The sequence below is a fragment of the Penicillium lagena genome, assembly GCF_028827675.1.
Source record: "Penicillium lagena strain IBT 129212 chromosome Unknown utg000005l_segment0_segment0, whole genome shotgun sequence".
NCBI classification, from domain to species: Eukaryota; Fungi; Ascomycota; class Eurotiomycetes; order Eurotiales; family Aspergillaceae; genus Penicillium; species Penicillium lagena.
Window position 1 is genome coordinate 3,070,706 of NW_026623226.1, and position 15,658 is coordinate 3,086,363.

Genomic DNA, 15,658 nt, shown 5'->3' on the forward strand with positions numbered 1-15,658 from the left:
GCAACTAAAACGGTTCGTTCCCTGTGTGAAACAAAAGCAAAATCCCAATTTTATGTTCAGATTATTCTGGGGGTGGCCTGGAAGCTGATCACAGGACCAGGGGTCCAGCAAAGAATTACATGCGGTCTCTCGAGGCCCGGCTCAACGTGACTGAAGACTTACTTCGCAACCTCCTTCAATTCGTGTCAAATGACCAACTCTCCCACGTGCTACAGGCAAATGGGTCACCTCATCTGTGCCCCGATCTACCCCTGGTTGAACGAGGTGAAAATTCAACCCCCGAGGTTTGGCAGATTTACCCCTTAACAAGCGCTGAGAACATACGGGCGTGGCAGAACGACAGCCGGTCCAATGAGAATGCTCCGTCACTACCAAACCTTGTCCAGGATTGCAACACAGAACCCCAGCGGGAACAGCAGCAAGGACAAACTAGACAGACTGAAGATGTGGCCAATTTCAATCCGAAAGATTCTTTTGCCGAATTTGTCGGACCCAGCGGCAAACAACTACCTAACACCGAGAAAAGAATTGCGACGTCATCCTGGCTTCTGACCGGACAACCTTCCTCTGGGTTCCAACCCGAAATCTCGGCTGTTACAGCTAGCGGAGCAACACAGGGGCCCTCTTGCGTGGCTCCAACCACTCTCAACGTTTGCAGCAGTACTGAATCAACAGAACCCAATCAAACGGATGTTGGAATGAGCAGCTTACAGCGGCAACAAGACGATCAAGTAGAACAGGATTGTCCTACGTCGTCTTTTTTCCTCCCTGCATCTTTTCGGGATCAATTCCTCTGGTGAAAATGCCAGAGGCATTGGTTTGAACGTGCTCATTTCACAATAAAACGGAACATTATACAGACTGGAAGAACGACTTATTTACGTGAAGATATATCAACTGAAATCCCAATCTTGCAATTTACCTGGTTACTACCATTCCCGGGCTTGTACACCCTCATAATGTCCTAAACCCTCTCAATATGATCCGCAGATTCCATCTCCCCTGTATTCTCCAATGTTTTTTTCATGTTTTCCGGTTCTGCCGCCTGACCCTTCTTCAAGCTACGAGCGTAAGCAGTAACCTGCCACCAATGCTCTGGGCTTGAGAATAAATTATCCATTTCTTCGAGCGAGCGGCCATTTGTCTCCGGGAAGAGGAAGTAGACCACAAAAGCGGCGAAGACACCTATCACTGCGTAAACGATATAATAGCGCCATCCGATTGTGGCAAATGCAATAGGGGTAATCTCCGCGATGACGAAGTTGAAAAGCCAATGGGTCGCAGTTCCAATAGCTGCCAAATGGATACGCAAGTCCTGGGGGGCAATTTCCGCACTGTACAGGAAATTGGCACCTAGGAACCCGAGCGGGAAAAAGGTCATGTAGAGGAAGAGAAATAAGGTCGCCACGATGGAGGCACCATAGGTCTGGGTGTTGCTGATGGCCCAGACACTCCCAGCTAAACCGGTCATAGACAGACCCATTCCCAAACTTGCGCTTATAAACAACGGCCTGCGGCCGAAACGGTCCACACATATATAAGCCAAAACAGCCGCAAAGATCTTCCAGGTGAGAACGCCTGCATTAAGCAACGCTGCCTTCTCAGCCGCTAGACCGAGTGACTGCTGGAAGATAGTATTGCCGTAATAAGAGATGACGTTTGCGCCAGTCATTTGGGCGCAGAAATTGATGCCAACAGCGAGACACATGCGGTAGAAGAGTCGCTGAGGCTTACTTCTGAAAAGATCAATAAAACCACGTTCCGAAGTAGAAGCTTGTTGGAGAGCAGTAGAAATCTGTTCGATTTCAAGGTCTATGCTTTCATGGGCTGAGGTATCCTCGCCGGCAAGTGCGCGCATGGCGGCGCGAGCTTCTTCCCTGAGGCCCTTATTAATCAGCCAACGGGGGGATTCAGGGAAAGACATAGCAAATGTCATGAGCGATAGCGTGAAAATGATCGGTAAAGCGAGAGGAAATCGCCAAGCGACCTCGTTGTTTTCGATAAAAGATAGGCCCAGGTTGATCCAGCCAGCGGCAGCGATTCCGGAAGCAATGAAGATACCAATGATGACGACGCTCTTGCCGCGGCTCTTGGGTTTGGTGCACTCGCTCTGCCACACAGGAACGACAGCATTGACGCCGCCGTTACCAATTCCAGAGATGATACGACCGACAACAAGTTGCCCAAGACTATAAGATGAACTTTGGATAATCAGGCCGATACAGGCAGCAGCAGCAGCAGCGATCAGAGACTTTCGACGGCCAATGCGGTTCCCGAGCTGGGTAATTGCGAAGGCACCGATGAGGCATCCGAGAGTGTACAGGGCAACAACAGTTCCTGTAATAATCATGATGTCGTTAACAATAATATCCCAATGCTTATATCCACATGCCTCAATTTTGTCAACTTACCTTGAACCGTGGCATTGTGAGCCTTGACAGCCCCCTTAGTGGTACTCGTGTCGATGTCCGGAAAGTACTTGATGAAAGATGGATAATCGAGAACGCCACCTATGTTCGACTGGTTGTAGCCAAACAACAGGAAGGCAGGAACAATTATCAGGCATACACGGGCTCTCGCCAATGGTACGCCGGTGAGACTCATGAAGGTCATGGCTGTAAGTCTCCTCTGTGCTTTCAAGATAGGGGTGTTTTCAGAAGATAGGAGTTTGAATCCCTGTGTAGAGAGAATGGAAGATTACTCCTCGTTAAAAGAGAGATAGGCAGCAAAGTATGTTGGGTGACAATAAATTCGAGAGAAGGCTGTGGGATCAAAATTAAATTGAGTACTATTTGAATAGTAGGCATAAATCCCTGGAAATAAAACCGATAATGTCCGAACAGGGGCGAAGCTGGGTGTCTTATCCCGGATTTCTGAAAGACTATGGGCCCATACCAAACATTCCTGTCATCTTTCTTGAACTTTATACGAGGGAGAACTCAAATTCCCCAACATTCCAGTGTCGTGTCGTGGGCTCCGTATGATCCAATGCTAAGCATCGTATAGGCCCATACCCCGCAATCGCCACCCCAGAGCGATTGCAAACACGGCGTAGACCTGTGGGGACATGCTAAACTAGTGGCTATCACTCGATAGTAATAGGCATATCGGGTACATATGCGCGGAAACGTTTTGCCATGCCACGAATTTCAAAGTCGAAACATTTAGCCGAATCTCTTCACGTGGAAAACTCTTTTCGGCAAGATGAACGTATTGTCAGGCTACGTCTGCTCCAAATAATTCGCAAGAAACGCAAGGAAGTCGATGCATTATTTAAACAATACAGTCCGACCAGTCATATTTCACACGCGATAGAGCCACAAAGAGGCTTCGATTGAGATGCGACTTGGCGTAACAAGAACAAAAGTCACACTTCATCTGGAAAAGACCCGAAAAATGTCGTCATCTAAGCCCTTCGTTCTTTTCTTCAACCCTGTGAAACATGCCGGGCCTTTCTACGAGAAGCTACAAGAAGTTGCCCATACGGAAGTTGTTACCAGCAAAACTAGAGGGGAATTTTTCAAGGACGTCCAAGACAAGTACAAAGATATATTTGCCATATACCGGACATCTGCTAGTGGCGCTGTGAGTATCTAGCCACCAAGGAGTAGTCTCATTTTATAGTGAAGAGGGACGTTGAAGAATGTTGCAACCGATGCTGACATGATATATACCTTAGGTGGCCGGTAAATTCGACGCTGAGTTAATTGAGCGTTTGCCGCCAAGCTGCAAGTATATTTTCCATAATGGCGCTGGTAAATTGACAAATAGTTCTCTCAAACAAAATTATATTATAACTAACTAATGAAACAGGATATGACCCAATTGACACAAGTGCGTGCGCCAAAAGGGGCATCATTGTCACTAACGCTCCCGACCCTGTCACCGATGCGACCGCCGATCTGGCAGTTTTCCTGTTGTTAGGTGCCTTGAGGCAGCTCAACCCTTCTATTTTCTCTTTGCGTGCAGGGAATTTCAAGCAAGGCGTTGACTTTGGCCATGATCCCCAGGGCAAGACCTTAGGTATTCTTGGAATGGGCCGAATCGGCCGCGCAATCAAACACCGCTGTGATCCTTTTGGTTTAAAGACGGTCTATCACAACCGGAACCCTCTGTCAGCTGAGCAGGCTGCAGGTGCTGAGTATGTTTCCTTTGAGAAGCTACTTACGGAGTGCGACATCATCAGCCTTAACGTTCCTCTGAACAAAAATACCAAGCACATGATCGCCGCAGCGGAAATCGCTAAGATGAAACCCGGTGTAGTCATCATCAATACGGCTCGAGGTGCCGTCATTGATGAGGCTGCCATGGCCGACGCGCTAGAGAGCAATCATATTGCTGCTGTCGGTTTGGACGTTTATGAGCGGGAGCCCGAGATCAATGAGAAGCTCATGAAGCAGCAGCGTGCTCTAATGGTGCCCCACGTGGGAACCCACACAATCGAGACACTGGCGAAGATGGAGACGTGGGCAATGGAAAACGCACGGCGAGCGATCCTCGGCGAGTCGCTTCTGTCGCCTATTCCGGAGCACCAGGGGCTTGTTTCCGGTCAGACAAATTGAAATCCTCATAGGTGTTTATGCCATAGAGAATGAATACAACTTTATGTTTCGAGACCTTCCATAGTTTGATAGTCGAGAATTCAACAATAAGAAGGATGTCTATTGCAATCACTTTTCTCGAGTCTCTAGCGAAAACGAATCCACCATACAGATGACAACAAGGATGTAAAACACGTACATTTTAATCTTCATTATATGGCAATCATTGGAAATACTTCTTGTTCAGTCTTTATCTGCATAGATGGCCGGTGCGAGGCTTGTGGTTGCTCGATCTTTCGATCGTTTGATCTTCTCCAGCGTTTGTAGTTCGGGTCTAAATTACTCGCATTGTCTGTAGATACAGCTATAGCATTGGGGAAAACAGTATATTGCCTTGTCATTATGTTCCCAGTTTACCGGAGATATTCCCACTACAGTAACCACCGATCATGAATCTAGGCACTGAATCAGATGATCCCTTTTTACCAGGGTCAATAAACCCAGATTACCCCATGTCGTTTGCAATATCTCCGGGCCGGGCGGCCGCGGTTGAAGGTTCACCCGAGACTCAGGCCAGGAATTTGCCGCATCATCCTTTGGAAAATCAGCGGGCCAAAACACGAGTTGGAGATCCAGATGTCATACCGTGGTATCAAGATGAGCCATTTGGTCTTAAAAAGTCCCATCTTTCTTGTTTCTGTGGGCCAGTTCTTATCATCAATATAGAGACTTAGGTCAGAAACACTTGCCTCTCATTCCTCTCTCGGTTCGATATCCCAACATGACGAAAATTGCGCTTCTCGGCGCTGCCGGCCAAATTGGCACCCCTCTCAGTCTTCTGTGTAAAGCAGTAGGTACTCAATGCGGAAGCTAAAATTAAAATATCAAATACTTGTGGCTGAGTCAGATTGCAGAGCGATCTTTTCGACGAGATCTGTCTATATGATCTTGTCCACGCGCCAGGCATTGCTACCGACCTGATGCACATTAACACCAAGGCCAAGGTCTATGGCTATCTGCCGGATGAGTCCGGCCTCAAGAAGGCTCTCAGTGGTGCAGACATAGTTGTTGTAACAGCTGGTATTGCCCGAAAGCCGGGTATGACGAGGGACGGTAAGCAATGGACTTTGTAATATCCCCATATTTCAATAGCAGTCACTGACGAGAATTTTCAGATTTATTCAAGGTGAGCGAAGTGCATCGTCGGCCTATCTTCAAAATCATGTATGAATGTGTAGAAAGTCATTTGCTGACACGGTCCTAGACCAACGCCAGCATCATCCGAGACATCTTCACTGAGGTCGCTGTAACATGTCCCCATGCGACGTGCTGTGTCGTTACTAATCCTGTTAACTCAACAATTCCCGTTGCAGCTGAGGCGCTGAAGAAAGCTGGTGTTTTTGAGCCTACCCGTCTCTTTGGTGTTACGACCTTGGACGTTGTGCGTGCCTCTACCTTCGCTGCACATGCCTTGGGAGGAAATGCCGATCCCAAGGACTTCAAGGTCCCAGTCATTGGAGGCCACAGTGGAGCCACCATCTTGCCTCTTTATAGCCAGGCTCAGCCGCCGGTCAATCTAGACGACCAAACTATGTCAGCCGTTATCAATCGTTAGTTCCTCACTGCCAGCTTTCTATCACGAGTGACTTGCTAAAATCACAAACAGGCGTACAGTTCGGTGGTGATGAAATCGTCAAAAGTAAGCAGGGTGCTGGCAGTGCCACGACATGTATGGCATATGCCGGTTTCCGCTTCATCAAAGCCATCCTGGAAGCGAAGAATGGCAATTCTGTGACGGAGGAGGCCTACGTCTACCTACCAGGTATTCCAGGAGGAAAGGAGATTGCTACTGAGCTTGGTGTCGACTTCTTCGCTGTCAAGATCCAACTTGGGCAGACGGGAGCAGCCAAAGCGTTGCCTATCGGCAAAATATCTGAGGATGAGACCAAGCTTCTCCAGATTGCTATTAAGGACCTGAAGACAAATATCGCTACGGGCCTGTCCTTTATGTCGGCATGAGATGTACGCGTCACTATAGTCGGGGGGTAGGCTACCATTAGATTGTATATAATTTAGTTCTTTTTAGAGGAGGTACCTTTAATGGCTGAGCCAGTCATGAAACATTTCATAAATCAGATCTGTGGGAGCGCTTACAATGTAATGTGAATCTAAATTTACGCGCACCGCGGCGGCAAAAGTGGCGATGGGCCGCGTGATGAGGAGGCCACAGGTCTTATTTAACCATCTTTGTTCGACAATATTCTCTCTCTCCTACTTCCCTAACGCTTGAGTCGCCTACATCTAAAGAGCTAGCCAGGATTCCACGACTCAACCTCCAAATCGATGAAACGGACCCCGAGGTAAAAGATGCTCACGCTCGCATCGAACTTCTCTATGCCGACATCGACAAGCGGCCGCTTCCTAAGCCAATACCCCACCCGCTGCCTCTTGCAAAGGTTATCACCCTGCAGTGTCTCTTCAACTTGGCTAACCTACATTGTGATGATCTGCCAGTGGCCTCACGTGTCGACCATCCTGTCGATATATTGTCCTTACTCCCTGATCTCGCCATTAAAAGCGACATTATATAAACACAAGCGCTACTTGCTGCACAGCTGTTAGTAGTCGCCCTCTTGGCCCTGCGCCCTGCTGCGGTTGTCGGCGGCCTTCTCTCTCGTTCTATTTTCCTTGCCGGACTTCATCGCTGTCCGAATAGATATCTCGAGCTATCGACGGAGGAATGCAATATCCGAAAGAGGGTTCTGGAGTGTCTATGTCATTGATCGATATATTTCCCAGGCACTGGGACAGCCGCGGCATTTAAGAGGCCAATGCCTATAGATTACTTGGATGGACACGACACCGGTTGGATGACAGAGCTTGGGTCAATGGGCAACTGGGACAACGGAATGCCAGATGTTTTTGCAGGCGCCACGTGGGAAAGCCTGCTGCATGTCATAAGCCCGGATAATCTTACACGGGGTCATGAGTTATAACTAAAAAGTTTCCAATTTGCCAGCGAGAAACCTGGTGATGCTACGGGCAAAAGGAGATGAAATGGATCAAGGTCTGTATAGAATGAAATGATTGGAGAGAGAAGAAGTTTGGCTTCTCACTCGAACGAGGATTCAGCTACTTCGCCCTTTGAAGCTTAGCGCGATTCTCTGTACCACGCTGAGGTCGGGCTAATTGATTAGTGCTTAGTGGCTGTCTCCTTCTTCCTTGTTTTATTAAAGACGGCTTACATCCTCCGGATATGCATTTCGAAAATGTACCCTTTCGCAAATATCCCATCTGATTACTTTGTTCATCTGGATACTGAATAAAATCACAATCATGCCATCTGTATCTGTTCTGTCGGAATACACTTTCAACAATTGGGGGCCACTTACCACGACCTGGACCGCGCCTGCTTCTTGTCAGTCAATGCAGTCTGAAAATGTCTATATTGCCAAAGCTAGCACTCCAACGATCAATGTCGCTAAGGTTGCATGTGGCGTAGACGCCGGTCACTGGAGCTGCTATCCAACAGGCACAATGACTAATATTCCAACCGCGACTTCATGGTTTGACGACCCTCGTAGCGTCGAGTTTTACCAGACATATTACTCTCCTGGTCTCTACTGTCCCTCCGGGTGGGGCCCTGTTGCAACGGCGTCGCGCAATGCGACTCAGACTGTCGAATGGAATGGCGCTTTTGATCCCGCAACCACCTCACTAGCGTCAGATGTTGTGTTCCTTGAGAATTTGGTCAACAACGTATTCCTACAGGTCCTTGCTCCAAGTGAAACTGCTGTCCTGTGCTGTCCGAAGTAAGTTTTTGACTCTACATGCTGGACAAAGAAGACTAATTCCATTTTATTTATAGGTCTATGACACCCGGTTCCGCCGGAGAAATTTGTTACTCAACCTTACCAAATTACACATTTTCTACTGCCTGCTATGATATTCTACCACCTGCCGATAGGACCGTCTCGACTGAAACCAAATCGATTTGGTGGTACGGCACTACCGTCGAAGCGCTGTTCCAGTCATTGACCACATATGGTACAGACACCGTAACTAATATCTTGCACTCAAGCGACTGGTCTAGCCTTGTTGCCGTCACAGCAATTGTACCCATCACGCTCGTGCATCAACCGACGGATGTGAGCACATCTAACCCAGCCGTCAGAATTACTCCAAGACCTCCAAATTGGAATGGAATTAAGACTGTGCTCGGAATCACTGCTGCAGGAATGTTTCTGGGGGCAGCTATGATCTTGCCTTGGTAGATCTATTGATTATGCGAAGGAACATAAAATTTAGTGTGTTGTGCTGATTGGTGAACTCTTAGTGTCTATTGTTGTGTGCCGTTACATAATTTTCGCATTGAGACTATTCAGGCTCGGCCCTCTAGCAAAATCCATAAATGATTCTAATGAATTAGAATCGCAAGCGCAATTTGCTCCCCTCTTATGCGTTTTCGCATCAAAATAGCACACTTTGCAAATTGTATACTTCTCCAAAACTCGGCAGTACAAGCTCAAGTCCGAGACCAGTTCCATCGCGTATAAAAGCCTAGTCACATCGGTAATGTATAACCGACGTTGCTTAAAATACCTTAGCAAGAATCATCCATACCATACCTTAGATTTCTGAAGACTATGGGCCCATACCAAACATTCCTGTCATCTTTCTTGAACTTTATCCGAGGGAGAACTCAAATTCCCCAACATTCCAGTGTCGTATCGTGGGCTCCGTATGATCCAATGCTAAGCATCGTATAGGCCCAAACCCCATAAACGGAACCCCGGAGCAATTGCAAACACGGCGTAGACCTGTGGGGGCATGCTAAACTAGTGGCTATCACTCGATAATAATAGGCCACAGGTCTTATTTAACCATCTTTGTTCGACTATATTCTTTCTCTCCTACTTTCCTAACGCTTAAGTCGCCTACATCTAAAGAGCTAGCCAGGATGCCACGACTCAACCTCCATATCGACGAAACGGACCCCGAGGTAAAAGAGGCTCACGCTCGCTACTCTGACTTGAAAGCATTTAATGTCCTTCGTGCACTGTAAACTAGGTGTTATACTTACCCCAAATCGCATTCGCGAAAACAGGAACCCCTCCCACTGCGGGGGTGACTCATTAATAATTATTATGGGCCCATAAATGTTGGGGTCCGCAGTGCGAGCTCCTGGATCCATTCTGCTTTCTCCGATTCCCAACTCTCTTGTAGCTCGATCCTGGAGTACAATCTAGTGGGCCCGTGTTATCATCATCAAAATGTCTCTACCGGAAGATAAAGAACGACTCGCCAACCTGCGAGATGCGGAATACAAAGCAGACCAGCTCTTCCGAGAAATTGAGCGGGATCTCATTCGGCCGGGTATCACCGAGAAAGACCTGAGCCAAGAAATCCACGAGCTGGGCGCGAAGCGATTTGCGATCAAAAGCCACTGGCACAAGCGAGTTGTTCGAACAGGAGAAAATACTCTTTGCCCATACTCGGCGAACCCTCCGAACCTGGTCATCCAGGCCGACGATATTATGTTCGTCGATCTGGGTCCACTTTTCGAGGAGTGGGAGGCCGACTTTGGCCGAACCTTCGTTCTCGGAGATGATCCGGATAAAATCAAGCTCCGCGATGCCCTCGAGCCGACATGGCATGCTGTGCGGGCTCGCTTCCTGAGCAATACGAAAATGACCGGCGAGCAGCTTTATCAGATTGCTGTTGAGGAAGCGAGCAAGAGAGGTTGGAAGTTCGGCGCTCAACTTGCTGGACATCTGATCGGCAACTTCCCGCACGAGAGAATCCCGAACGACAAGATCAGCCTGTATATCACAAAGGGCAATCACCAGCCGATGAACGCCCTTGGAGCCGATGGGCACCGACGTCATTGGATTCTCGAGATCTATCTCCATCATCCGAGTCGCCCGATCGGCGGCTTTTTCGAGCAACTTCTGACTGACGATGATCAATATATTAACTCGGAGCCGTTGTCTGGGAAAGCTAGCAGCCCGAGCAAGTCTGCTCCGGGATATCTGTTTGCTTTTACCGCTGCGATCTTGATTGTCGCCGTGTATATCTTCGGGATCTAGTCATCTTTATTTCCAGGTTGAATTATTGCAGGGTCATATAAAGTTCGGCTAATCTGGCGTGAGAGACTATAAACATATATAGTGGTCGTCGAGCAAATAATTAGATATAAAACATGTTGATGGTACAGTATGTCTTACCGGCCTTACTCTTGTGTTTCGATTCCTATCTATACCAGCTGTACAAAGACTCGCAGAACAGGGTCCCTTAGTGGGGCTAGCTGGCAGCCACGATAGGTCAAGGAGAGCACTAGACCTGAACTAACAATGTACGTCCTGCATTTTAAGCCGCGGGTTGATCGTCCTCCCCACGTGTTGACCTTGGTGTGTATTGTTTGTTGGTTGCACAAGACCATGTATCCCATCCCGTTTGTTTTCTCTCCAGGCTTCCGTCATTTATTCACATCCCGACGCCCATGAGTGAGCATGATGCGCCGTCGTTGTCTTCTCCGAGGGGTGGTGCTCTTGGTTGTGGCCATTATACCTACTGTGATCTATCTTCTTCTGCCCCAGGGCATCCCAGCCCTAGACGCAGCTCTGGGCGAATTCATCAATGTTCGACGAGTGGATGTTTTCGACTTCTACGATACCAAGGGGGAAGAACGATGCTTCAACCTCAACCGTGGGATCATTTCGACGGACACCATCCCCAAGGTCGTCCATGTCATCTGGCTCAGTCCAGAGCTCACCTTCATCAACTACCTCACGGTCAAATCTGCCCTCATATCGATCATGCCAGACAACTTATTCTTCCACTACACCACTCTCAACGAGACCAATCAATGGTTTCGCAAACTGTACGGCAATATCACTCTTGTTCGCCATGACCTCGCTCAAGAATACTCGCGTCCAATCCGAGAGAACTGGAACATCGCCCATGTCGCGGATGCTCTTCGACTCGACATCATCCAACAGTTCGGGGGGATCTACTTCGACATGGATATGATAGTCCTCCGCTCGTTCGACAACCTTTTGCAGAGTGACAGAGATATAGTTCTAGGCAACGAAGGTGGGGATCGCCGTGGGCTCTGCAACGGCGTGGTCATCGGTCGCAAGAACTCGTCTTTTCTCCAACGCTGGATCGACAGCTACAGCAGCTTCTCCCCCAAGGAATGGAACTATCATTCAGTTGTTTACCCAAAACTACTGTCCCTTCGATATCCACAGGAGATTTGTGCTCTGTCACCCGTGGCTTTCTTCTGGCCGACCTGGACCAAGAGGCATGTCCAGTACATGCACGAGCCGATCACTGAGGAGGAAGCTCAGGACTTGCAGCATACGCTTGCAATCAATGAGGGTAGTCTTTATCCGAATCAGCTGGCTTACCATGCCTGGAGTCATCCATCAAGGGCGTACCTGGAATCGCTCACTCCGGGGATTGTGAAGACGCAGAATACACGATTTAATATTTTAGTGCGGCGCTTTGTGGATTAGCTTTTGCTGGCCCCGGTTTTCTGAGGTGAAGATGAGCAAATTCGAAGGGTTCGTGCTAGTCGTTGATTATTAGACAAGCGTAGTATAGTCTGTGTCGCCGTAGCACTTCTAAAATTATGTTGTTCGCACATCCCTCGGTGGGGCTGGGGTATGCGAACAACCAGATTTCCATACAAATCTAGTAATAACGCCAAAGCTCATACGACGACGCGTAATATCTCTGCTGCTAGCTTTATAAGTTGGTCGCTACCTAATATGTGCGGTTAGCAGGACCCTGAATGATCACGAAGATCCCTTGTTTCAGGGTGGAGTCTATCCCTCCCCGTGGGGAATTCTTCCTTCCCACTTGGGGGCGCGTTGCCGCGCCTATCCAGCCCACTTTTAGGGAATTTTTAAAGGAAGGAGCAGGCTACGATCCTACCTTGGAACGTTCATCCTGGGGTCAATTCAACTTATAAAAACCCCATAGCCTCTCCCAGACTTCTCTCTACCACCTCTCCTTGGAATTACTACAATTCACCACAAGAGCCACCATCATGGTCCGCATTACTCTCCTGGCGGCAGCTCTGAGCGCGATTGTCACTCAATGCTCTGCATCGATGCACCCTTCTCACCCATACTCCGCAAGCCCATTCCTGGGACAGATCGCCGAGCAAATGGCCCTGCCCGGGGTCGCCTGGACAGCCAACGGCACCCACAACGCCAAGGGGTATACCACCAAGTCCATGGAGAAGACTGACGCGGAGGGCATGCATGAAGACTGCGAGAATATCAACCTCAACATGAAGCTGTCGACCAACTTCCGCAGCGACGTGTTCGGCCCCGGCGTCAAGGGCTACTTCTACAAGTGCGAGAAGATCAACCCCGAGACCAACAAGTACTGGTTCACCATCACCTCGGGCAACCAGACCCACATTGAGCGGCTGTGCAGCCAAAAGACGCCGTACCCGATTACCTACGACTCGCAGCACAATACCTGGTGGATCGATGAGCCGTTTACTTGCACTCAGCAGTGGGGACCGCTGATGGGTGAGGGTGAGCACCGGGGTCGTCACTAGGGAATTCTATATGCGGAACTCGATAGGATGACGACGCTAAGGGAGGATTGTTGTACATAACTGAAACAAAATATTTTTATCTCCCTGCAAAGGGTGAATACCTCAGCTTCTGTGGACGTCTTGATTGGTCACATTCCTCAAAGACCGTGCGGATTGCATCGTTCTCTTACGCGGTTAACCATGTTATCCTGGATAGTCAGTAGTGCGATAATTCGGGGCTTGATAGTATTATCAGAATCTAACCATATGAAGACCCCGATTGACCAATTTCAGCCACCGCCATAACTATCCCGGACCGGGAGAAACATCCGTTTTCGGGACCCGCGGATCCCGTTTGGCCACAATCTTGATTTTTCCACTTAAGACATCCAAAGACCCTCGTGGTTCTACTTCAATGGCTTGAATCGTTATTTTCGTTCGTTTTTCCATTATTCTTTCCGTAGCCAAGAACTGGTGTACCCCTTGGAAGGGCCCAATTTGCTCTCGGCCTGACCCTATTCGATGACCTCCATGCGACCGTGGAGCTGGTCGCGTTTCCGCCATGAGCCACGGATCCCCACGCGGCCGAGGTTCGTGAGGCTGAGATCATCGAAATGGTTCATTCTATTTGTCGTTGCGTTTGCGGCTTCGACGGTATGTTTTCTGCGGGCGGGCGGGTGCTTGCAGGTGTATCAAACTGACCTCCAATGTAATAGGATATTTTTCTCTATGGCTTGGTATGGCTAGTCAAAAGTCCAAATTGGTTGCCCTTGGCGTGCTGATTTCTTGCCTAGATTGTACCGGTTGCACCTACTGCTTTGGAACAGAGAGTTGGGCTCGCAAAGGAAGAGAGTAAGTATGATTTACCTGCGAGAAATAAATAGTCGCTGATCCATGTGTGGCAGTTCAACCATGGACCTCTACTCTCCTGGCCCTATATGCAGCCGCATTGTTAGCCTTTTCTCGTAAGTATCGTTATCTGCGGATACAGCCACCTGTTTTTGGCTAACCTCTATGCCAGCCATCAGCGGCTACGTCGCTGACCGATTCGAGTCTCGGCGATTGCCTATGCTCGCCGGTCTGGTTGCGGTCGGCGCAGCAACAGCGCTACTATGTGTCGGAACGAACATCGGACTATGGATCGCTGGCCGCCTGTTTCAAGGCGCTGCTGCGGCTGTCGTCTGGACCGTCGGGATCGCTCTTATGGTCGACACTGTCGGCAAAGAAGGACTTGGCCAAGCAATTGGCTACGTTTCTTTGTCACTGACTCTCGGCACACTGGCTGGCCCCCTGCTGGGTGGCGTGCTCTATGAAGACGGCGGATACTACGCTGTATTTGGATTGGCCTTTGGCCTGATCGCCTTTGATGTTTTCCTGCGTTTGGTATTAATTGAACAGAAAGATGCCAAGAAATGGCTCGAAGATGAGAAGGAGCAGCAGCCTTTGGAATCTGAGAAAGTTGAGATGCCCTTGGCAGAGGCTACGCCAAATGCTGAAGTGCAAGAAACGGCTCACGATACACAAGCCGTTACGCTGAAAAAGCGTCCATTTGGGCGGCTCGCTGTTCTGCTCAGCTCTAGCCGCCTCATCGTATCTCTCTGGGGATACTTCATCCTATCACTCGTGTTGTCTTCCCTCGACAGCGTGCTTCCTATCTTCGTTCAAGAGACCTTTGGCTGGCAGCAAGCCGGACAAGGTCTGATCTTCATTCCGTGCATGGTGCCGCACACCTTGGACCCGCTGATCGGATATATCATCGATCGATATCCAAAAACCCCTCGCTATCTCACCTCTGCCGGGTTCTTCTGCTGCCTTCCGCTGATGGTATTACTCCGCCTCGTGAAAGAAAACACGATGCACGATAAAATTCTTCTATGTGCCCTACTTGCCCTTATCGGTTGTTGTATTGCTCTGACCATGACCCCCCTCGTTGCGGAGGTCTTCCACGCAGTCAAGGAGAAAGAGGAGATATCTCCTGATATCTTTGGTCGTGGCGGTGCAATGGCTCTTGCTTTTGGTCTTTCGAACATGGGCTTTGCGGCAGGAAGTCTTCTCGGTCCCTTCTTCGCGGGTTTTATTCGCAAAGAGGCTGGATGGGGTACTATGGGTTGGGCACTGGGTTTGTTGGTCGGTGTGTCTGGTGTCCCAACGCTGTTGATTATGGGAGGGTGGATTATGAGAAAGCCGAAGCCACAAGTGGAAAGTCCTTCTGCACCGGAGTGAGCTTTCTTCATAATGACTATTCTCCTCTCTATCTGTATATCTAGACCGACTGATTCACCTCACCTCTCATGAGCCACGAAAAAAATACATGCTAAATCAGAAACAATGTAATTAATCTCTTCCTACAAATTCGGGTAGAAACCTTTTCTTATTATGCGTACTGTCGCTTTCACAGAATTAATCTACGCCTACGTAATCCAAACTCAGGCTCACAATGGCCTGGCCACTATCGGACATCTGCCCTTCCCAGCTGAGACTCCACGGAAGATCCCCACAAGGTTCCCCGCAGGAGCCCCACGACCAAGTGGATGGGACGGCGAAGAAGAAACTCGGGAAT

General features: G+C 49.0%; 8 protein-coding genes across 8 annotated transcripts; all 8 read left to right on the plus strand.

Moving 5' to 3' along the window:
* Positions 1-119: 119 nt before the first annotated feature.
* Positions 120-800, plus strand: N7510_007990 (uncharacterized protein; the record flags this gene model as incomplete). Its single annotated transcript, XM_056979915.1, has 1 exon — positions 120-800. One exon carries the CDS (start codon positions 120-122, stop codon positions 798-800), a length of 681 nt encoding a protein of 226 aa, XP_056832958.1.
* Positions 801-3,396: 2,596 nt separating this feature from the next.
* N7510_007991 (D-mandelate dehydrogenase-like dehydrogenase) lies at positions 3,397-4,562 on the plus strand (the record flags this gene model as incomplete). The annotated part of the gene is made up of 3 exons (XM_056979916.1): positions 3,397-3,585; positions 3,680-3,755; positions 3,814-4,562. 3 exons carry the CDS (start codon positions 3,397-3,399, stop codon positions 4,560-4,562), a joined length of 1,014 nt encoding a protein of 337 aa, XP_056832959.1.
* A 760-nt stretch (positions 4,563-5,322) lies between these two features.
* Positions 5,323-6,560, plus strand: N7510_007992 (malate dehydrogenase; the record flags this gene model as incomplete). Its single annotated transcript, XM_056979917.1, has 5 exons — positions 5,323-5,391; positions 5,456-5,654; positions 5,717-5,727; positions 5,806-6,151; positions 6,208-6,560. The coding sequence occupies 5 exons, from the start codon at positions 5,323-5,325 to the stop codon at positions 6,558-6,560; spliced, it is 978 nt and encodes a 325-aa protein (XP_056832960.1).
* Positions 6,561-7,877: 1,317 nt separating this feature from the next.
* Positions 7,878-8,815, plus strand: N7510_007993 (uncharacterized protein; the record flags this gene model as incomplete). Its single annotated transcript, XM_056979918.1, has 2 exons — positions 7,878-8,353; positions 8,410-8,815. The coding sequence occupies 2 exons, from the start codon at positions 7,878-7,880 to the stop codon at positions 8,813-8,815; spliced, it is 882 nt and encodes a 293-aa protein (XP_056832961.1).
* A 999-nt stretch (positions 8,816-9,814) lies between these two features.
* N7510_007994 (M24 family metallopeptidase) lies at positions 9,815-10,630 on the plus strand (the record flags this gene model as incomplete). The annotated part of the gene is made up of 1 exon (XM_056979919.1): positions 9,815-10,630. The coding sequence occupies one exon, from the start codon at positions 9,815-9,817 to the stop codon at positions 10,628-10,630; it is 816 nt and encodes a 271-aa protein (XP_056832962.1).
* A 423-nt stretch (positions 10,631-11,053) lies between these two features.
* Positions 11,054-12,061, plus strand: N7510_007995 (putative glycosyl transferase; the record flags this gene model as incomplete). Its single annotated transcript, XM_056979920.1, has 1 exon — positions 11,054-12,061. The coding sequence occupies one exon, from the start codon at positions 11,054-11,056 to the stop codon at positions 12,059-12,061; it is 1,008 nt and encodes a 335-aa protein (XP_056832963.1).
* A 536-nt stretch (positions 12,062-12,597) lies between these two features.
* Positions 12,598-13,119, plus strand: N7510_007996 (uncharacterized protein; the record flags this gene model as incomplete). The annotated part of the gene is made up of 1 exon (XM_056979921.1): positions 12,598-13,119. One exon carries the CDS (start codon positions 12,598-12,600, stop codon positions 13,117-13,119), a length of 522 nt encoding a protein of 173 aa, XP_056832964.1.
* Positions 13,120-13,620: 501 nt separating this feature from the next.
* N7510_007997 (MFS transporter) lies at positions 13,621-15,321 on the plus strand (the record flags this gene model as incomplete). The annotated part of the gene is made up of 5 exons (XM_056979922.1): positions 13,621-13,752; positions 13,815-13,835; positions 13,893-13,950; positions 14,004-14,063; positions 14,120-15,321. 5 exons carry the CDS (start codon positions 13,621-13,623, stop codon positions 15,319-15,321), a joined length of 1,473 nt encoding a protein of 490 aa, XP_056832965.1.
* Between the last annotated feature and the right edge of the window lie 337 nt (positions 15,322-15,658).